We start from the raw sequence: 23511 nt of genomic DNA, 5'->3' as shown, positions 1-23511 counted from the left end.
ACTTTCCTTAATCTGACAGTCTCACATTTCACTATCCATTATTCCACCATCACTGCACCAAGATTTCCCATCTTCCTCAACTTGAAAGACAGTATTTATATAATGGTAACAGAGAAGGTCACCTGAGCACTAAAACTCTAGCAATGCTAACAGATGCCCAAGCCCAGGCAATGTTATACAAATAACTCTTGTCCCCTGGGAGGTTTTCAATATTCATATTGACTATATGCCATCCTCTCTGGTTAAATAACCACCACCATGGCGTTGGCATCAGCTAGTCTAGGAACAGAAACGAGAGAAGGAAAGGCAGCTGGGGAAATTAGAAAGGGATACAGTTGGGTATAAAAGTGGGGTAGAAGAGTCAGAGGTTGAATTTGGGAAGAGTCAGAATCTTTATTTGGTTGGTTTTATCATAGAACTGTTGCAGCAGGACAGCACAACCTCAACAGAGCTTCCTTACTGACTTCATGCCCTTCCTAGCCTTCCCCACCAATCCGGAGTCTAGACAATGATGTCCCTCTTGTTGGGACTATTCTGCCCTCGCATGTCTGCTCTGATATAATTTGGCCACTAGAAACTCCACCCTCCAGGCACCTTGGGCTACTGGATCTCCTATGACACAACTCCTATTCAGCAAGGTCATACACTCTACTCCACCAACTGCTCCCTTCTAATCCATACACCCTGACCTGTGTCTTAGGGGTATTTAGTATCTAGGTACCCTAGATCCAACCAGAATGTCCAGCTTGTTCATCAAGTCTTGCCACAAAAGGGAGCACTGGGCCATCTTTTTATCTTGTATATTGGGCTGCATCACTGTCTTTGGTGTAATGGGCACAAGATTAGGTGTTTTTAATTCTGTGACATAGATGCTTCCTCTAGAAGCTAACCACACAATGGCACAACTCCTGGCCAACCACATAAACCAAACAGCTCAAGCCTTCTTAGAAGCCCTTAATGAGGGAAAAAGAAGTCTAGTTGCTATAACTGGTAAAAAAGATTGGGGCTGCCTGGGTGGCTCAGTTGGTTGAGCATCCGACTCTTGGTTTCAGCTCAGGTCACAATCTTGGGGTCGTGGGATCAAGCCTTGCATTGGGCTCCACACTGAGTGCAGAGTCTTCTTGAGATTCTTTCCCCCTTCCCTCCCCACTCCACCGCCCGCTTGTGCATGTGTGTGCACTTTCTCTTTCTAAAATAAATAAAAAAATAAAATCTTAAAACAGATTGGTATTAAACTACTGTTATTTTAAGGTGGCGTTTGTGCCTTAAAGGGGACTTCCTCCTGCATGTGGGTCAGTAATACAGATAAGGTATCCAGAATAGTTCAAATAAAACAAACAAACAAAATAAACAGCCAACTACACTAAAAAATGTGCCAAGAGATTCTCAGGCCCCCATTAATTTTTTTTCCTGGCTGTCTCCTTCTGGCCACAGTGAAAGGCTCTACACTATCATTTATGGAGCTACAATAATAATTGTTGGCCTAATTATTTTGAGTTGGCTTTGCAAATTTGGTCCCTCTCAAGTACAAGTTATTTATAGTAAACCAGGAAGGTTACTATGCTAATTCAAACAGCAAGGATGAATTAAGACTCTAGAGAAGGAATTTTGACCTCCACTATGTTTGCTTTAGTGCTCTAAGTCTCATTTCTGGCTTCCTGTGTCATTCTGAGGGCTCACCTGCTCCCTGCCTCCACCCCATAAGCACACATGTCCTCTTGCTGCCTCCTTTAAACTTCCCCTTGATGACTGTGCACTTGCTTTTCTCTCTGTTTTGGGACTTTCTCCCAGAGAGAGCCATCCTTCTTCCCTGCATCTTAACTTGGGACTTCTCCACCTGTGTAACAAATCTTCAATCGTACCAAAGACTGCTGTCATGAGTTCTGCCATATGAACCTAAACTTGGGAGGGTGTCTCTCCATGTCAAGATGGAGTTGCTATAGTATAAGGGAATACTTCCTCAACCTGATAAAGAGGAACAAAACCTTCTGCTAACCTCAAATTTAGTGGTGAAATACTGAATGCTTTCCCCTGAGTTTGGGAACAAAGTGAAGAGGCCCATTCTCACCACTTCTATTTGGCATTGTATTGGAAATCTTTGCCAATGCAGTAAGCCATAAAAAGCAAAATGATTATTAAAAGAAGAACTATTTGTAGATGAGAAGACTATACAGAATATCTTAAGAAATTAACAAAGCAATTATGAACTACTAAGTGAATTTAGCAAGGTCATAGGATATAAACTTAAAATATAAAAACCCGAATCTGCTTCAGCAAGGGAACAAGTACCTAAATTGTAGTAGCCAAAACTACTCCCTCCAGATACCCCAAAGTATTAAAAAAACATGTGCTACTGGTACAAGGAGGTTTTATTTCTACACTTCCCACTACATTCCTTTAGTTTTAAGGAGAATTCTAGAAACTGACGTATCTCACTGTCCTGAATATGTATGGCACTCAATAAATGACAATTAATAAAAATGAAGTTTTAACAACAGCAATACGCAGAATATTGCCAACATAAAATTGCAAGGCATTTTTACAAATAATTACAAAGTACCCACAGCTTCCCAAACTGCATTTTCTACAGCGAGAAATAATTTTCTATATTACAGTTTGTGGATCTGACATTCAGTGCTAAGAATGGAAACCATGCTGACTGAATTTTCCAGACCAAGATTGGGACTAACCATTGAATAAAGACATGCTTATCACACTTGCAATGTTAAGTACAGCACAATGTACAATATTACGTATCACAAATGATTTATTTATTTATTTATTTATTTTTATTTTTTTAAAGATTTTATTTATTTATTTGAGACAGAGAGAATGAGAGAGAGAGAGCACATGAGAGGGGAGAGGGTCAGAGGGAGAAGCAGGCTCCCCGCTGAGCAGGGAGCCCGATGCGGGACTCACAAATGATTTATAATATACTGCTTATAGAAGGTATATTTGGCATTCAAAGAAATGGATATTTGAAACTGAATTCTGACCTTTATTTCATCACCAACTAGAAAGATACATAACAACACAGAGGACAAAGGTGGACAGTAAAACACTATAAAGATATAAAATATACAGAGAACGCTGCCCAGTTATTCCAGCTTGGTATAGCCCAACTATCAATACCACTTACCTAGGAGGAAGAGTGATGGGCCATAGTATTCTGCATTACTGATGATGTGCTTCAGGGAGGTAGGGAGAGAACCATCCATCACTAAGAGAAAAGAAAAGTGAACATCAAGGAGAATATGATCAGTCCAGAAGTAGTTTGATGGGTAGAGATGATGGAGCAATATATTATATATACCACCACTGTGGTAAACAAACTCCTGTGTTGATTCCAGTCTAATGGTTTCTACTTCACTCCTCCTCATATTCTATTATTTATTCTTTGTCCATGAAATAGCCTCTTAACAGTGGGTCAAAGAACAAAAGAATACAGACACAGACAAAGTGGAGGAGCAGGCTGGAAGTGAGCACAGAGTCAAAAGCTGAAAAAGGAAAAAAAATGGGTGAATCATTATGAAAATAGCTAGAGAATCCTTAGGTCTAGGAAAAGTGACACTAAATGACTAAAAGCTATTCAAAATGGCATGCCTTTTCTTAAGCCTGTCTTACTACAAGAGTAGCAACAGTATCAAAAGAACTAATCTTTGGAGAGAGTCAAACATCCTTCAAGAAAGAATTTAAAATCAAATACCATGTCGTATGCCATCTGAGAAAGCAGGGTCTTGAATGGCCTTCTTGAGGAAATTCAACATGGATTTGAGAAGTGCTGCTCTTTGTGGAATACACTGGACTCCTGGCAAGGGAGAAAGATGGAGGATTATACTGAGTTCACCATTAGACCACAATGAGCAGGCACATAAAACAATTTTTTAAGAGATGCACATACACTATATCAACACTAGCAGACATTCGAAGTGAAGATCTCTGGATATTGGGAAGCTTTGAAAACTGGGAAAATAAATCACCAAGAACTACACAAAACTAATACTAAAATGAAAAGACTGAAGTAAAAGTGCAAGTAAGAAGATTAACTCTCTTGATCCTCAATTCCTCTTTTAGATATTATCTGATCTCTGACATGGCTGCTTTGATAAAATAATGTGTGAACAGTTGGAAAACTATGAAATAAATGTTAATATGAGAAAATGGACACCAGAATGGCAAAGTAACATGTATAGTCCTAAGAAGCAAACCTCCAAGTGTACCACTGAAGCTGCTCCCAAAGTACCTTCTTGACTAGTTTAGTAATTCAGTGTGAAAGACTGGGTATCTACTTGTCTACCCACCAGGACGGGGGCCAGGGCCAGAGCCAGAGGAGAGGCTAGTGCTGCTACTAGAACTTGATGCCCTTAATTCAACATCTAGCCGGTGCTCCATAGAGATGGATGAGCCTGGACTAGTTTCCATAGTCACATCTGCAACTAAAGTAAAAGTTATGATAAAGAAACTAGTTAGAATAAAAGCACCACCAAAAGAACGATTGAGAAATTTTTTTCCCATTAAGGCGAGATAAATGATATAAAAATGGTGACAGATTATGATACTGAGACCCAATATAAAAATGTAAGCTTTCCACAAACAAATAGAAAGGTATTTAACAGCACTAGTTATTTAAGACATGCAAGTTAAAAACATTCCTTCAAAAGAAGTCCCCTTCAATATTTCTCAGCCACCAATGTGGGAGGAAAAATAGTGGTAAGTAAAACATGCAATTTCACACACTACTGGTGGGTAGCAGACTGTAGGTAGAGCTTTTTCTAATTTTAATGAAGTACAAGATACATAATTACTTCTTACAATTTGTAAAATATAATTAAGCTCCAATAGTAATAAACCATTGTTTATATTTTGAAATACTTTCTTCCAATCTTTTTATACATATACAAACATACATACTTGTGCCTACTTATATACAGGAAGCACAAACTCATAGTTTTGTAACCATTTTATTGAATATAAAATTTTCTCTACAAATACATCAGAATCACCTAGATTGGTTGTTAAAAATGTGGATTTCCTGGGGTGCCTGGGTGGCTCAGTTGTTTAAGCATCTGACTCTTGTTTTCAGCTCAGGTCATGATCTCAGGGTTGTGGGATCATGCCCCAAGTAGGGCTCTGCACTCAGCAGGGAGCCTGTTTGAGATTCTCTCTCTCCCTCTGCCATCCCCACCCCCTGCTTGTACATGCTCTCTCTAAATAAATAAAATCTTTAAAAAAATTTTTAAAAACATGGATTTTCCTGGTCTTCACTTGCACACTTACTGAATCAAACATTGCAGATGGGGTCTACAACTTTTTAAAAATTTTATTTATTTTGAGAGAGAGAGCACGAGTGCACAAGCGGGGGGAGGGGGAGAGGGAGAGAATCTCAAGCAGACTCCACAATGAGTGCAGAATCTGATGTGGGGGGGTCAATCTCACGATCCTGATATCATGACCTGAGCTGAAATTAAGAGCTGGATGCTTAACCAACTGAGCCACCCAGGCACCCCTGAGATCTACATTTTTAGCAAGCACTTTAATTTATTCTTATGCATATTCAAGCTTGACAACACCTGATTTATAATAAACAGGCTTTTAAATAGTCTTCTATTTAGATGTCACATTTTAATCAACACTCTGGGATCTCACCCATTAACTCAAATGCCAGCTTGCCCACAATAAACCAGAGATAGAAATTGGGTAAAGGAGTTTCTAGGGACAGCAATGCATGTAAATAACTGTGTTCAGGAAAAACAATAGAGAAAAAGGAACAGCTTCCTATGGGTATTGAGTATCAAGAATGAAAGCATTATAAATTTTAGTACCTTTATCATAAGCATGATAACAGATTCATGTAATGACATCCTGGGTCACCAAGGTAAGAATTTAAATTCTAAGAAAGCTGTTTTAGGGAACTTTTTTTTCTTTATTACTATTATCATGAACTATGCATGGGGGGGCAGGGAGATTAAAAAAAAAAAAAAGAACACACATGATGATGCACCCAAAGATTAAGAATATCTGGTTGCCTAGCTTTTTGACTTCATGATTTAAAACATGTTGCCTATTCAACAACTTCGTCACCTCTCCTCTTCCTTCTCAAAATAGCCTGATAGTTTCATAAGGTCCCTAATGAGTCTACATTCTCCTTATCTTTCCCAAACACATATTTAAACACCTACAATATATCAGGCACTGTTAAAGAAAGAGCAGTGAATAAAACAGTACCCTGATCTCATGGAGCTTACATTTTAGTGGGAATAAGAAGATAATGAACCAATACTTAGAAAACAGCTATTAAGTCTTGAAATAAAACAGATTAACATCCCACAGTGATTGGGGGGGGCTCTACTGCAGCTCTACTATCTGCTTCACCTTCCATCACTATTCCCAACAACTTGTGCCTCCTCCTTTTATAGTTATCCTCATGAAAAACAATACACAAATCATTTACATAGAAAAACACTGTTCTGTTGCTGAAAATACACACTCAAGTCACTTGTGCACTTTGGAATTTATGAGGAGGAAGAATGAAAATTCTGACTTAGTAACTGTTAATTACCATCCATATCAGTTTCCATTTCTTCTCCTTCTTGTGTAGTACTGGGTCTCTGGATCTTTGGCTTGATCACAAATGGACATTCTTTTCGACACAAATCTACTTCATGCTACAATCAAGGGAAAAGTAGTAAGAAAATCCTACATATATACCAGGAGTTAAAAATAATTATAATGAAAGAATGTCACAGGCAGATTATAAAACTGGTTTCTAAAAACAGAAAAGGGCTAAGATGGCTCTTTAGGGTTATTAGGATACTAGGATTCCTAGGCTCAGGTCTTACTGGGTATGTCTATGCAAAGTGCTCCTTGTATAATAATACCTCAAGTCTATAAATGAAGATAGAAAGTCCACTATGGGATTGAAAAGCTGCCATGTCCAGGTTGGTGATGAGGTCAACCACTCTGACAGCTCTGGTGACAAATGTTATCTGGTCCTGTTCATCACCAAGAAACTTTATGACCTATTGAGGAGAGAAAAAAAAGGCAAAGCCAATCAAATGAAAAGACACAAAACTGTGAATAATTATTTTGGAAACATGCAGTCTAGATCTCAGGGAGGCAAGTACAGTGTGGGAGAAAAGAAACAGGTTTGTCAAATGATAGCTCTATTACTTCTGGGACTGAACCTCCTGAGATAATGGGGACATAAAATTACTTTTCAGGATTAAATGAAATATTCAGGGAGAAAAAAGCCAAGCACACAGTAAAGCCAATTACCTTAATAGCACAATTTACGAAGTACCTTTACATATTTTTTCTTTAGGGTAACAGCCTAAGGTCATAATAAGATATGGCTAGTCTTGACTAGTAACTGGAGCCTGACTCTCAGACCATGTTAGACTGATCAATTCTTATTAATGGAGATAGCTACACTTAAAAATTGTTAATGAGACAGATAACTAGAATGCGAAACTAGAAAAATTAAGAATAACATTTTCTGGGTCAACTTTCTTATGCTATCTGCTCTCACTATTAACCATTCCAAACCTGTAACTCTACACCCTGCTCTTAGTTGGTTTCCCCACAAATGTATTTAAAAAAAAAAGCAGAGCACCTTCAATAAGGCTTCCATCATTCCACAGGAGACCAAGGCTTCACCACCAGCATCGTAGCTGGCCAGATGGTATAAAAAAGAGAAGAGAGCAGTGGCAAACTGGTGAGGGTATGGATCCATGGAAGGATCTATATGGGAGGTTGGGAGAGACAGAAAAAAAGTAAGCTCAGAATTTAATGTTAAGATGGAAAGATGTTAAACAAAGACTGACAAAAGCAAGGGTGAAGTTCTTGCTACCTAAAGTAACAATCATCAAAACTTACCAATCATGGCCTGGATACAGTTCCGCACAAGTACCGGCAAAAATCCATGGTAAGAGGCAGTTCCAGTACAGTCAATAATACTGCTGAGTTTGGGAGTTCTCTCCAAGTGGACAATTGATGTTAATGTTCGTAGAGAAGCAGCTTTAATCTCCTATGAAAATGGAAGGTAAACATGTGATGTATTAAATAAGTAGTAGATGACTGGGGGCACCTGGGTGGCTCAGTCAGTTTAAGTGTCCAAATCTTGATTTCGGCTCAGGTCATGATCTCAGGGTCATGATATTGAGCCCCGTGCTCAGTATAGAGTCTGCTTGAGATCCTCTCCCTCTGCACCTCCCCCTCACTCTCTCTAATAAATAAAATAAATCTAAAAAAAAAAGGTAGATGATTGAACCAAGTTGCTAATACCCAGAACTCAAAATTAAAGTCATTCTACTGATAATGGTTTGGGGTAGATGGAGGTCTGTTGAGACTAACACTGAAAATCCAGCACTTAACTCTGCAGCTAAATATCCGAAGAGGAAGAGTAAAAGAGCTAAGCTTCCCTCTTGGGGTTCATTCTAAACCCGTGGGAAAAACCAAAAGGAAAATAAATACACATGAGCCTGACATACACAGGAGAATGTTAATACTTACCATAAGCTGCTTATCTGTTATCTGAAGGACATCTACCAACTCCTCTATCAACCCATTATACAAGATACTGTTTGCTGACTCCTGCAAGGCATTGGAATACACTGCAAAAGGAGAAATAAACACTTTAGGCAAGAAGGCAGTGGTCAAGCCACTGCCTAATGACAAACCTTTTGGCACCTACTGGTTCTGGGAAAAGATTCCCTTCCAACCAGCACTGGAGGGCAGAATCACTGAATTCTAGAAGATTGATCAAATATGGTGGTAAGCCCTAAATATTCTCCAAACTACAGACTCTCCTATTAGTACTGGTTGTCATGAGCAAGGATTTTTGGAAATGGAAGTGTGAAGAGTTAATTTTTTATAATATCACTACTTGATATAGTAACTATTATGCCTTGGATATAGACTTCCATTTTCGTCTCTTCATGTGCTGCTTCTGTTTTTCACTGGAAACACTTACACAGGCTGTAAAGAACAGAATTTGGACTACTGCAGACTAAGTCAGAAACATATGACACTGTGGAGTAAAAGCTGAGAATGAGTGTAATCCACTTTCAGTGTATCCCACACAGAGGTAATAGTAGACATAGTCTCCTGAAGTACAAACTAAGGGATTTGAGCACATTCATTTAGTTTAACAAACATGTATCCATTAACGCCCCAGAAGTTATGCTAGGTGTGAGTACAAAAAGAAGAGTTATGAATTTCACTTCAAGGAACTCAGTTTAAAAGAGGAGACAAACAAGTAATAACGTAACTAAAGCTGGTAATATTAACAGCAGCTACCATTTTATACCTTCTATGTGCCTAGCTTGTGCTAGGTGCTTTACCGGTTTTCATTTAACCCCTGTATCAGCCTATAAGGTTAAGTGCTGTCCCAATATTAAATGAAGAAACAGGCCAAAAGCATAAACATGTAGCTAATCATCTGCAGAATCCGGATGAGAGCCCAGGACTGATTGCAAAACCAGTGTCCTTTCTATTACTCTAAAGTAAAATGCACAGTATTGACTTAATGAATACCTTGAAAATTAACTTTGAAATTATACTACTGACGGGACAGAAGAGGAAGATGAAATGACAAGAGGAAGAATAGGGGCCAGGAGAGAGGACTACCTGAACATCCATCTAAAAGAAAAAGGGCCAAAATCAAGACTAAACCCACGTGATAGGTCTGTAAGTATTACACTGTTTTCTAATACAACATTAAGGAGCTCAAGAATGATGAATACAGTGAACATTAGAAATGCAGGCATAATTTTACAATTTAACTTGCCACCTAGATAACTACAATAAGCCTCACAGGAACAAAGACACAGATGAAGCTCAAAGGAAATCATGTCTAAATTGCCTAATCAGGGCCTGTTAATTGTAGTGTTATTCTCTTACCTAATATAGATATTGCATGCAGCCTGGCTTGAACAGCTTGCAATCGTTTCCTGTGATTAGAAAAGCCATGGGCCAGCCGTATGTGTGTAAATAACAGCATCTGTAGGAATAAAGGCCTAAATTAGGAAACCAATGAAAACGGTGAATGTACTTTCTGAGGGCTAAATCTTACCTATTGGGATATTTGGTAAAATGGTTTACTGTTGCTATTTGTTAAGGTGTCAAACAGAACAGTTCTACTCTGTGGTTACCTGACAAAATGAGAGCCACAAAACACAGGCTCAGAGAATCCCAATATCCCAACATAAGCCAAGAACTATCACTATACTGATAGGCAACAAGCTGAAGACATTTGGCACAAGTTCTGATTGTTATTAATCAAATCAAATATTTTATCACCGTAACAATGAAAAAAACCCCACAGAACTAAATGTTTTCTCCTTTTGTCTGTAAAGTGTTGAGATACTAACACCAGATTTGCATGAGTAAAGCAGCTTATGTCTTCCTCAATCTCTCCTAAGAACCTACCTAGGAAGTTAGTAGGTGTTGGTCTCATAAAACATGAGGAAACGAAGGTTCACAGAGGCTAATTTACCCATGATCTGACTCCTTTCCTTCTGATATGCTGTCTCCCAGCCCAGCAAGTATCATTAATCTACATGGGTAACAACCATACCCTTTAGATAAATATGAGGACCTATCATACCTGCTTATCCTTAGGAATGCTGTACATTTTGGTAAGAGATTCCATGATTTCAGAAGGGCTTTCTGAAATCTACATTAGAAAAAAATTGGTTAGGAACAAAAAGTAAACTGAATGTTAGGAAACTAGCCAACAGTCAAATATTCCTCTTACCTTGTCAAGTTGCTCTATGTGAATATAATGTAGTGTGTTACTACTTGTCTGAAATTAAAAAGATAGAGTTGTTAGAAGTCACTGTTAATACCTTAGCTTCCCTTTCCATAAGACTAAAAGAGAGCTGTCTGAAAACCAAGATGTCACCCTAGGTTGAAGCCTAACTGAATGCTCTTAAAATCAAGGTAACTTTAGAGTCCCCCAAAATACCCATTTTATATATAGAATATTTTCAAGAAAGCTTCTTTGAAGACAATAGTATCAAAATATAATGCACATAGTCAGACACATTTAATATTCCTTATCCTTTTTAAAAAAGTTTTGTTATTTTTAACTGAAGTATAATTAATATACACTGTTATATTTGTTTCAAGTGTACAGTATAATGATTCAGCACTTCCACACATTACTCAGTGCTCATCACAGTGAGTGTACTTTTAATCCCCTTTATTTCACCCACCCCTCTACGCACCTCCACTCCAGCAACCACCAGTTTGTTCTCTGTATTTGTCTACTGTTTTGTCTCTTTTCTCTTCCTTATCCCTTTTTAAACCTAACTTAATTCCCACAGCCTCTGTATTCATAGCAAAGACCAAATCCATGAAAATGGTTTCCACCCTAGATATGTACTACAGCTGTTTTCAAGGAGCCATAATCTAGAAAGATTACTTATTATCCTATAGGTAGGGAAAAAATCTTACTCACTAAGCTACTTATAAACAAAACTGAATTTTATTGTCTCCTCAAAGAATATGGAATGACTAGATAACTGAAGCAGGACCCTTGTAAGCAATATATAGACTTCTTACAAACTGGCTAATAGAGAAAATTGAGTGATCACTATCCAGACTATTAAACTGAATGTTGGAATTCTCAACTGAGACGGAGAAAAACGCACAAGTCATGGCAATGCCTCATAGGGGAGTCCTATCTTTCAGCAGCTCCAATATAAGATCCAAACCTATGAAGAGTTATTCCTGAGAAGCTGCTAGGTATATTTAACTTGGGAGGGCAGCAATGCAGCTCAAAACCATCCTCTCATTTAACTGAGGAGTCCTAGAAGTCCATCACAGACTCTATCAGAACAAGTCTGAATGAGACTCACCCTTTTCTCGATTTTGACCTCGGCCCCAGGGTCTGCATAGAATTCAAAGTGTAGTGTAGTTGCACTGGGTGGGTATTTCTGTGTATAAAGCACATGAAATAATCAGATACCATCTTCTCCCCAAATCATCCTTCAAAGTCCTAACCATTTGTCCAACTCATTGTAGCAGCAGAATGAGCAGTGTAGTCAGCAGCTATAGTGCCTTCACCCCTCGTCTTAGCAGAACTCAGATGTCCTATAACAACACAAAATCAGGAGGATGGAGCCCAGAGCTCCAAAAGCCTTCACATTTCTTACTGATAAGTTATTGGTTGCTCTTTCTTTCAAGAGATCAATTCTGACTGTAGCTATTTTCAAGAAGAAAAAGAGAGGCAAGGCGGCCAAGCAATAATGAATAAGAATCCAAGAAAGGATGGAGAACAAATACAAGGCTCTAGGTACCAACTTGGGAATAGAAAAGAACATTGTTATGGAAACTTTAGTGTATACCATCACCTTTTGAAATATTTTATTCAAACTATGCTTCATTAGTGTACCTTCTTAATACTCCCTTTCATACCATTCTACACCACTTCCCATGGTATCAAAATGCTTTTCTGCACAGGTAAATACCAAGTCAATATGAACCAGACCCTGACAACGAATCCTCTTTAACTCTAGAAAAGCAAAGACAAAATTAAGACGACAACAGCATGCCCATTAGAATGAATCCTTAAAAGAAACCAGTAGCATAGCATGGTTGCTTCTGAGAATGGAGAATTACTGAATTATATTTACATAACACATTAATTTTAAAAATTGATTATTGTATACAATTTTGAAATTGCATGCATATGTATTTCTAAAAACATGCATATGTATTACTTCCTTTTAAAGTACACATCATATGTTTCAAAGTCTCACTGATATACCAAATATCAATAAATAAAAGGATGTGCGATTTCTTAACACAGACTGGGCCCAAGACAGACATCATACAAACTTAGTAGTGTATCATACTGTTTTGACAAGGGGTAAAGAACAAGCTTGATATACAAAAGGAGGCTCAGAATTAACCAACTTTAAGACGAAAGTCATTTTCTCATAATTAGAATTCCAAACTGAATACTCTTTAAGATTTATGTACCTTTATTAAAGAGACAATACTTACCTCCCGTATTACCCAATATTCATTCATATAACGCACACTAAAGAACGTATACCAACTAAGGTGGGAAAGTAATTTGTTTTAATTTGTAGTTTTCTTTGACCAGAAAAAGAACCATTCTCCCAGGGAAAAAAGGCTTGCTAAGATAAATTCACTGAATTTCATCGCAGCTATTTGTCCTATACACGACAAACTGACAAAAAGAGCAACATCTGCTGGAAAGTATGTTGCTTCTTGGCACAACTGTTTTTAACAAATCCAACTGTACCCTGTAGTTCCAAAACAACATATCAAAGCAGAAGGGAGGATGGCTTAACCTTCTAACCTAAGCATGGATGAAAGGTATGAACAGGACAGGGCATGAGGAGTAAACATGGAAAACACACAGAACATTTTAAGTTCTCAATAACCTTCATGGCAGGACTGTTCCCCAAGCATCCATTCTTAAAAACCACACCATACTGCCCAGAATTCCAATAGTTTCAGTGAGAGAATGCAAGCAAATACCCTTTCTGGGATTTTTCAACACTTTCAAACGGATTCACCAAATACAGCTTCCTACTCAAGAGCTGGGTATGAACATATACTGTGTTTCTGAGATTGTTCCTACTGTCAGCACACTGAGGACCTAAGCATTTCTAGACAAGATGTGCTATGTCTCAATTGATCTCAGGTTCCTCAAAGGTCCTGATGTGAAGTGGCAACTTAATATACCATATATTCATTGTAAAGTAAGGCTCAAAAAGAGACCACACATAGCTCTGCCAAAAGATACCCATATCCCAGAGTTACTTACCATCATATGCAAGTCTCTGCAACATTCTGCAAGTCCAAAGCCATTCTCCTTTCCACCCCAGCTCTAAAAAAGGAAAAAGGCAGTGTTAGTGCTTAAAGTAGCCCTGTGTATAAAATATTTAAGAGTATGTGGCTGCTTGGAATACGGTGTTGGCATTGAGAAGACATCCACTGTGAAAGTCCAACAAAGACAGGGAGCAAATAGAAGCAAGGACTTAAGACTCAAGGTCTGCCTAAAGGTGATTTCTCCAACGAGATCAATTTCACTGTTCTGTGAGGATGCTACTGGGAAGAACATAAGCAACTATAAGCAATTATACATGCCTTCAGTCATACCTGCTGACAGGTCAGTCTTATCCCATCAGGCCTTCAGTACTATATTATGCTTTCCATGCTCTCAGCCTGTTCACCTTCCTCACTACAGTGAGGAATCACATGCTCTACAGTTTTTTCGACATGAACCAAGTTGCAAAGCAGAAGACTCTATATTGCCTACTCCTACTATACTCTGTCACCACAAAGTCTAAAAACTCATCAAGTACTAGCCCCTAAGGTAATGGGGGAAAATGACTAAATTGTGCACTACTACTGGCCTCCAAATCCAAACCTCCAGCCATATATTCTTACTTAATAAACTCACTTGCATTTTCAACAGTGTTTGAGATATCATTTTTGCCTGATTCGGAATGCTCCCAAGGGTGGGGTGAACATTTGTTGAAAACATTAAAAAGCAAATGCATTAATCCCTGCTTCCTGGGACAAGGGCTAAACAATAGACAAACTGGAAAGTATGGGGGGGAAATGGCTGGGGAGTGAGATGCTTTGGAGAATAAGGGCTTGGAAAAGTTCCACAGACTCCTGGGAATCTAGAAGGCCACATGTACGCCCAAGGTTAAACACATTCTCAGAAAAGACCCAAGAAGGCCCCAAGTTCTACACGCCTGGGTGATCATCAGGCTCTGTGCAAGTCACAAGTGAAGGCTAAGGCATAGTTATAAACATCCTGGTTGAGTAGTGAAGATAGGAGTATTGCCACTGAACATACACACAAAACTTACCTGCAAAGACTGGGGGGGGGGGGGGGGGAGTATGTATTTTCTTGTTTAGGAGTTTAAGGGAAATCACTAGCCAACCCCTAAGCTAAGAGCATTAATGATCACATAATTATGAAATCAGTTCAGAAAAGTCTAAAGAAACAACAACTGGGCGCCTGGGTGGCTCAGTTGGTTAAGCGACTGCCTTCGGCTCAGGTCATGATCCCGGGGTCCTGGGATCGAGTCCCACCTTGGGCTTCCCTTGCTCTTTGGGGAGCCTGCTTCTCCTTCTCCCTCTGCCTGCCACTCTCCCTGCTTGTGCTCTCTCTCTGTCAAATAAAATCTTTAAAAGGTACAAACTTAAAAAAAAGTAAAATAAAGAAACAACAACAAACCATAACAACAAACCCTGGGGAAGAGTGAGAATTTGATTTCCAGAGTTGCCACATTATATTAAAAATGTCCATTATTCAAGAAAAAAACTATGAGGTATATACAAAGAAACAAGACACTATGAAACACACAAAGGAAAAAAAATTACAGCAACATGAGCATGAGCAGTGATGTTAGCATGATGGCCAAATAAGACCTATCTCACTGCCCCTATGCAACAATTTGGCATCCATCCATGGACAAAAGTGCCTTTGTTGGAGTTGGGGAACCTAGCCCCATAAGCCAAAGGATGGGGGGGGGTAGTCTCACCCACCTGTGTATTGGGTAATAGACCTGCATACTGGTCTCAGCTACAGACCCTGCAGTGGCCTATGAACCAGCTACAGCCACTCTGAGGAGCCCCAGGAGAACATGGTCTTAAAGAATCACCCATGGGCAAAGCTACCATCTGTGGGATTATGAATGAACACCTCTAAGTCAGAATCCCGCCCAGGCAGAACGACAGAGCAGTGCCACGGGGCCTCAGATGGCCTCAGATAGCCGGTCCCTTACCGCCCCTGCCGTGTGTCGGGACCAGGGTCCGGTGCTCAGAGCCCCTTGTCCCGGGAAACAGGGTGCGGCCGGAAAGGGGGCCGCCCCCTCGCCTGTCACGCAATGCACGTTCGTGGGGAACCTGGTGCTAAACCATTTGATGGTGCTAAACCATTTGAAGATGATCTGCTTCTGGGTCAGGGTTTTGTACATAGCAGAGCAGCACCCTCACTGTGATCTATTGAAAGTCAGCCCTCGACACAAGGGTTTGTAAAAACAAACAAAAAAAGGAATCACCCATGGATGACAAAGTTTAAAGGACAAAAATATTAAAAATGGTAAGAGCTAAAATAATTTGTTAATGAATATACAATTTAAAAAGAGGTAAACTGAACATTAAAAACATAAAATGAGGTTGGGGGGAGTAAAAGGGTAGAGTGGGTGTGATCAAAGTTGTTATCAGCTTAAAAAAGACTTAGCTATAAGATGTTTTATGTAGGCTCCTGGTAACCACAAAGCAAAAACGTAGATTAGATACAAAAAAGATAAACAGAAAGGAATCAAAGCATACTACTATGGAAAACCATCAATTCACAAAGGAAGGCAGAGAGAGAGGAAGAAAGGACAAGGAAAATACAAAACTGCCATAAAACAGTAAGATGGCATTACTAAGTCCTCGCCTATCAATAATAACTCTAAATGTAGATGTATTGATTTTCCAATTAAAAGGCATGGAGTGGCTGGATGGATTAGAAAAACAAGACCCAATCAAGAAATGGGCAGAAGACATGAACAGACATTTCTCCAAGAACATCCAAATGGCCAAAAGACACATGAAAAAGTGCTCAACATCACTTGGCACCAGGGAAATCCAAATCAAAACCACAATGAAATACCACCTCACACCAGTCAGAATGGCTAAAATTAACGCATCAGGAAATGATGTTGGTGAGGATGTGGAGAAAGGGGAACCCTCCTACACTGCTGGTGGGAATGCAAAATGGTGCAGCCACTCTGGAAAACAGTATGGAGGTTCCTCCAAAAGTTGAAAATAGAGCTACCCTACGACCCAGCAACTGCACTACTCGGTATTTACCCCAAAGATACAAATGTAGTGATCCGAAAAGGCACCTGCACCCCAATGTATAGCAGCAATGCCCGTAATAGCCAAACTATGGAAAAAGCCCAGATGTCCATCGACAGATGAATGGATAAAGAAGATGTGGTATATAAATATATATATACAATGGAATATTATGCAGCCATCAAAAAATGAAATATTGCCATTTGCAACAACATAGATGGAACTAGGGGGTATTATGCTAAGTGAAATAAGTCAATCAGAGAAAGACAATTATTATATGATCTCACTGATATGTGGAATTTAAGAAACAAGGCAGAGGATCATAGGGGAAGAAAGGAAAAAATGAAACAAGACAAAACCAGAGAAGGAGACAAACCATAAGAGACTCTTAATCATAGGAAACAAACTGAGGGTTGCTAGAGGGGAGGGGGGTGGAGGGATGGGGTAACTGGGTGATGGGACATTGGGGAGGGTATGTGTTGTAATTACACTGGGTATAAGACTGATGAATTACAGACCTGTACCCCAGAAACAAATAATACATTATATGTTAATTAATTGAATTTAAATAAAATTTAAACAAACAAGACCCATGGACTCACTTCAGCTTACATGGACTCACTTCAGCTTTAAAGACACATGTAGACTCAAAGTGAAGGGATGGAAAAAGATATTCTATGCAAAAGAAATGAAAGGAGAGCATGGGCAGCTATACTTGTATCAGACAAAATACACTCTTACTCAAAACGTGTAACAAGAGACAAAGAAGGTCATTATATAATGATAAAGGGGTTAATTCAAACAGCATGTAACAACTGTAAATTATATGCACACAATACTGGAGCACCTAAATACATTAAAAGCAAATACTAACAGATCTGAAGGGAGAAACAGATAACAATACATAATGATAGGGGATGTCACCACCCTACTTTCAACAATGGATAGATTGTCCTGACAGAATATAAGGAAATTCTGAATTTAAACTATACGTTTTTTTAAAGTTTTTATTTAAATTCCAGTTAATATACAGTGTGATATTAGTTTCAGGTGTACAATATAGTGATTCAACACTTCCATTCAACACCCGGTGCTTATCACAAGTGTACTCCTTAATCCCCATCACCTATTTAACCCATCCCCCCATTACCTCCCCCATGGTGACATCAGTTTGTTCTCTATAGATAAGAGTGTGTTTCTTGGTTTGCCTATCTTTTCCCTTTATTTGTTTTGTTTCTTAAATTCCACATATAAGTGAAATCATATGGTATTTGTCTTTCTCTGACTTATTTTGCTTAGCATAATACTTTCTAGCTCCATCCATATTGTTGCAAATGGCAACCTACCAGGAATATACAGAACATTTCACTGAACAGTAGAATACACACTCTTCTCAAATGTACATAAAACATTCTCCCACATAGATTACATAGTAAGTTACAAAACAAGTCTTAGCAAATTTAAGAGACTGAAATTATACCAAGTATCTTTCCTAACCACAATGGTATAAAACTAGAAATCAATAATAGGAGGAAAACTGGAAAATTCACAATATGTGGAAACTAAACAATACATTCCTGAAGAACCAATGAATCAAAAAAGGAATCAAAAGGGAAATTTAAAAATATCAGGACAAAAAACAATGGAAACACAACATATCAAAACTTACGGGATGCACCAAAAGTAGTTCTGAGAAGTTTACAGGGATAAATGACTACAGTAAGAAACAAGAAAGATCTCAAATACACAACCTAACTTTATAACTCAAGGATACAAAAGAACAAACTAATGCCAAAATTAGTAGAAGGAAGGAAAATGACCACAGCAGAAATAGATGAAATAGAGACCAAAAAAAAAAAAAAAAAATAGAAAAGCTCAATAAAAGTAAAAGCGGGTTTTTTGGAAAAGATGAACGAAATAGATGACATTTTAGCTAGAAATGAGGAGACATTACAAATGATACCACAGAGATATAAAGGATTAAGAGACTACCTGTGATTTCACTTACACGTGGAATTTAAGAAACAAAACAAAGAAAAAAAGGAGAGAGAGACAAACCAAGAAACAGACTCTTCACTATAGAGAACAAACTGATGGTTACTGGTGGGGAGGTGGGGAGGGAGATGGGTGAAATAGGTGGTGGGGTTTAAGAATACACTTATGATGAGCACTGAGTAATGTAAAGAATTGTTGAATCACTATACTGCATTCCTAAAACTAATATAACACTGTATGTTAACTATAGTGGAATTAAAATTTAAAAAATAATAAAAAAGAAAACTACATATGAACAAATTGCCAACATATTGGATGACCTAGAAGAATTGGATAAATTCCTAGAATATCAATAGTGGATAATGAAGAAATAGAAAATCTGAACAGACCAATAATGAGTAAGAAGATTAAATCAGTAATCAAAACATACCCAATACAGAAAAGCATAGGACCAGATCGTTTTCCTGGTACATTCACCAAACATTTAAAGAATTAACACCAATCCTTCTCAAATTCTTACCAAAAAGTTGAAGAGGCCAGACTTCCAAACTCATTTTAAGAGGCCAAAATTACCCTGATAGCAAAGCCAGATAAGGACACTACAAGAAAACTACAGGCCATCATTCCTGATAAATGAAGATGCAAAAACTGTCATCAAACTACTAGCAAACGAAATTGAAACAGCACATTAAAATGATCATACACAATTATCAAGTGGGATTAATCCTTGAGATGCAATCATTGTTCAACATATACAAGCCAATAAATATGATATAACACATTAATAGAGTTAAAGACAAAAATCATATGATGTCAATAGATGCTGAAAAAACATTTGACAAAAAGTCAATATCCTTTCAGGATAAAAACTCAAAAATGAGGTATAGAAGGAACACAGCTCAACGTTTTAATAAAGGCCATATGTGACAAGTCCATCGCTAACATCATACTCAAATGGTGAAAAGATGAAAGCTCTCCCTCCCTCTAAGATCCTGAACAAGAAAAGGGTACACACTCTTAACACTCCTATTCAATATAATACTGGAAGTCCTAGCCAGAACAATTAGGCAAGAAAAAAAATAAAAGGCATCCACTTGAGAAAGAGGTAAAACTGTCTTCATTTACAAATGATATTATCTTATGTATTAAAAAAAACCCTAAAAACCCCACCAAAAAACTGTTAGAACTAAATCAGTCACATTTCTATACATTAACAATAAACTATATGAAAAAGAAATTAAAAAATCCTGGGGTGCTTGAGTGGCTCAGCTGGTTAAACGTCCAGCTCTTAATTTCAGCTCAGGTCATGATTCTCAGGGTTGTGAGACTGAGCCCTAGGGCGGCTCCGTGCTGGGTGTGTGTAGACTGCTTAGGATTCTCTCTCTCCCACTCCCTCTGCCCCTCCCCACCCCACCCTTCCTGCTCTCTCTCAAAAAAAGTTAAAAAAAGAAAACAATCCCATTTATAGTAGCACCAGAAACAGTAAAATACTTAGCAATAAATTTAACCAAGGTGAAAGACCTGTACATTGAAAACTATAAAACACTGATGAAAGAAATTAAAGACACAAATGGAAAGATATCCTGTGTTCATGAATCACAAGAATATTGTTAAAATGTCCATACAATCCAAGGGCCATCTACAGATTCATGTAATTGCTATTTAAAATTCCAATGACATTTTTTTCAGAGAAATAGGAAAAAAAATCCTCAAATTTATGGAACCACAAAAGACCCCAAATAGCTAACGCAATCTTGAGAAGGAACAGCAAAGCTAGAGGCATCACACTTCCTGATTTCAAACATTACAAAGCTAGAGTAATAAAAACAGTACGGTATTGACATAAACACAGACAAATTACACCAACAGAACAGAATCAAGAGCCCAGAAATAAACCCTCACATATATGGTCAACTAATATTTAAAAGGGAGCCAAGAATAATCAATGGGGAAAGCAGACTCTTTGATAAATGGTGCTGGGAAAACTGGGTAACAAAATGCAGAAAAATGAAAATGGACTTTCTTTTACCACTCAAAAAATTGAACTTGAAATGGATTAAAGACTTCAACATGAGACCAGAAACTGTAAAACTACTAAAAGAAAACAGTAAAAGCTCCTTGACACTGGTCTTGGTACTTTTTTTGGATACCAAAAGTACAAGCAACAATGGCAAAAACAAGTGAGAGAACAGTAAAAGAATTCCTACAACTCAGTAATACACACAAAAAATGATTTAAAAAAAGGGCAGAGGAGTTAAGTAGACATTTTCCCAAATAAGACATATAAATGGCCAACAGGTATACGAAATAGCGTTCAGTATCACTAATCATCAGGGAAATGCAAATCATAACCACCATGAGATATTGCCTCATATCTGTTAGAATCTAGACTATTATCAAAAAGACAAGAGATAACAAATACTGGCTAAGATGTGGAGAAAAGGAGACCCTTGTGCACTGCTGGTGGGGATGTAAATTGGTATAGCTACTATGGAAAAATGCTATCCTCAAAAAATTAAAAATAGAACTACTATACGATCCAGCAATCCCAATTCTGGGTATATATCCAAAGGAAATGGTACCAGGACATCAAAGAGATATCTGCCCTCTCCTATTAACTACAACATTATTCACACTAGACAACGTATGGTGACAAACTAAGTGTTCATCTGTGGATGGATGGATGAAGAAGATGACACACACACACACACACACACACACACACACACACACACGAGTATTATTCAGCCATGAGAAAGAAGGAATTCCAGCCTTTACTGACAACATGGATGGACCTTGAGGGTATTCTACTAATTGAAATAAGTCAGGTCAGATAGAGAAAGACAATCACTATATCATATCACTTATATGTGGAATTTAAAAAAGCTGAACTCACAGAAACAGAACGGTGGTTGCCAGGGGCTAGGGCTTGGGGGAAATGGGAAGATGTTGGTCAAAGGGTACAAACTTCCAGTTATATGATAAGATCTAGGGATCTAATGTACAGCATGGTGACTACAGTTAACAATATTGTATTATATACTTATCAGTTGCTCAGAGTAAATATTAAATGTTCTCACCACAAAAAAGGAATGATAACTATGTGAGGTGATAATCCTAGTGTGGTAATCACTTTGTAATATGTTAAGTGTATCAAATCAACATGTTGTAAACCTTAAATTTACACGTTATATATCAATTATATCTCAATAAAGCTAGAAAAAAACAGAAACTATTCCTAAATCCAGATATTGGACTTAACAGGCAAAGACTTTAAATCACTGATTTTAGATACGCTCAAAGGGCTAAAGGAAATCATACACAAAGAACTAAGGGAAACCATGAGAATGGTTTCATCAAATATCAACGAAGAGATTATAAAAAAGGAAGCAAATAGAAAATACAGCACTGTAAAGCACAGTAACAGAAATGAAAATATTCACTTTTTGAGTGTTTCAACAGCAGATGTAAGCAGGGAGAAGAATCAATCAACTAATGTAATTAAATATACAGAACATCAGATGGTAATACGTGCTATAAAGAAAAATAAAGGCAAAAAGGGTGACAAGGAGTAGACAGTGTTCCAATTTTAAAACAGGATGTTAGGGAAGACCTTCCAGAGACAGTGGTACTTAAGACTTAAAGATGAGGGAGCAAGCCATAGAGACAACTGGGAACATAGCTGTGTAGAGGTCCTGCAGGAAGAGTGTACCTAGCACTGTCCAGGAAAAGAAAGGGACCAGGTACATGGAATAGGCTAAGCCTAGGGGAAACAAATGGGAGGAGAGGTCAGAAGTTTGATATTGTACACATTACAACTATTAGATATCCAGTAGAGATTTTTGAGGCAGTAATTATATAAGAAAGCCCAGGGTGGAGCCCTGAGCCACTCTAACACTCAGAGGCTGAGCACAGGAAGAGGTAGTAGCCAAGAAGACATGGAAGGGCAGTTCTGGAAACTCAGGAGGACCAGGAAGTGGTTTAGAAGCCAAGACTATGGTCTAGTCTTTAAAAATTACATTTTCTTTTTTCCTAAAAAGTACTAAAGCGAATTTAACTTTATTATTTTTTAAATCTTTAAGTCAACACATTTTATTTATTCATTTTTATTTTAATTCCAGTATAGTTAACATACAGTATTATTTTCAGGTGTACAATACAGTGATTCAACAATTCCATATATTATTCTGTTCTTATCAAGAAGTGTACTCTTAATCCCCTTCACCTATTTCAAACCCACCTCCCCCCACCTCCCCTCAGGCAATCATCTGTTTGGTTTTTGGTTTGTCTTTTCCCCTTTGTTCATTTGTTTCTTAAATTCCACACGAGTGAAATCATATGGTATTTGTCTTTCTCTGACTTATTTTGCTTAGCATTATACTCTCTAGGTCCATCCATGTTGATGCAAATGGCAAGATTTCATTCTTTTTATGGCTGAATATTATTCCATTGCTTATCCATTCATCTATCGATGGACAGGTGCTGTAGTCTGGCTACTGTAAATAATGCTGCAATTAACGTGGTGCATATATCCTCTCGAATTTGTGTTTTTGTATTCTTTGGGTAAATACCCAGTTATATGATTACTGGATCACATGGTAGTTCTATTTTAAAAATTACATTTTCAAAGAAATATTTAATGCTGTGACAAGATACCATGGGTTATGTGGA

At 38.0% G+C, this 23511-nt stretch overlaps 1 protein-coding gene across 14 annotated transcripts in view; it reads right to left on the bottom strand.

Annotated features, from left to right (window-relative positions):
- HUWE1 (HECT, UBA and WWE domain containing E3 ubiquitin protein ligase 1) overlaps positions 1 to 23511 on the bottom strand; it is a 162123-nt gene that overhangs the window by 85641 nt on the left and 52971 nt on the right. For all 14 annotated transcript variants that reach the window (XM_078065229.1, XM_078065238.1, XM_078065239.1 and 11 more), the window contains 13 exons: positions 13805 to 13867; positions 11862 to 11939; positions 10757 to 10804; positions 10607 to 10675; positions 9901 to 10000; positions 8512 to 8612; positions 7876 to 8026; positions 7613 to 7740; positions 6879 to 7019; positions 6560 to 6665; positions 4302 to 4436; positions 3707 to 3808; positions 3140 to 3220 (listed from right to left, as the gene is read on the bottom strand). In XM_078065229.1, coding sequence (XP_077921355.1) covers positions 3140 to 3220; positions 3707 to 3808; positions 4302 to 4436; positions 6560 to 6665; positions 6879 to 7019; positions 7613 to 7740; positions 7876 to 8026; positions 8512 to 8612; positions 9901 to 10000; positions 10607 to 10675; positions 10757 to 10804; positions 11862 to 11939; positions 13805 to 13867 — 1303 coding nt within the window. The remainder of the gene's footprint in view (positions 1 to 3139; positions 3221 to 3706; positions 3809 to 4301; positions 4437 to 6559; positions 6666 to 6878; positions 7020 to 7612; positions 7741 to 7875; positions 8027 to 8511; positions 8613 to 9900; positions 10001 to 10606; positions 10676 to 10756; positions 10805 to 11861; positions 11940 to 13804; positions 13868 to 23511) is intronic.

This window comes from Halichoerus grypus, chromosome X, assembly GCF_964656455.1.
Source record: "Halichoerus grypus chromosome X, mHalGry1.hap1.1, whole genome shotgun sequence".
NCBI lineage: Eukaryota > Metazoa > Chordata > Mammalia > Carnivora > Phocidae > Halichoerus > Halichoerus grypus.
This window is presented reverse-complemented; position numbering and strand designations above follow the sequence as displayed.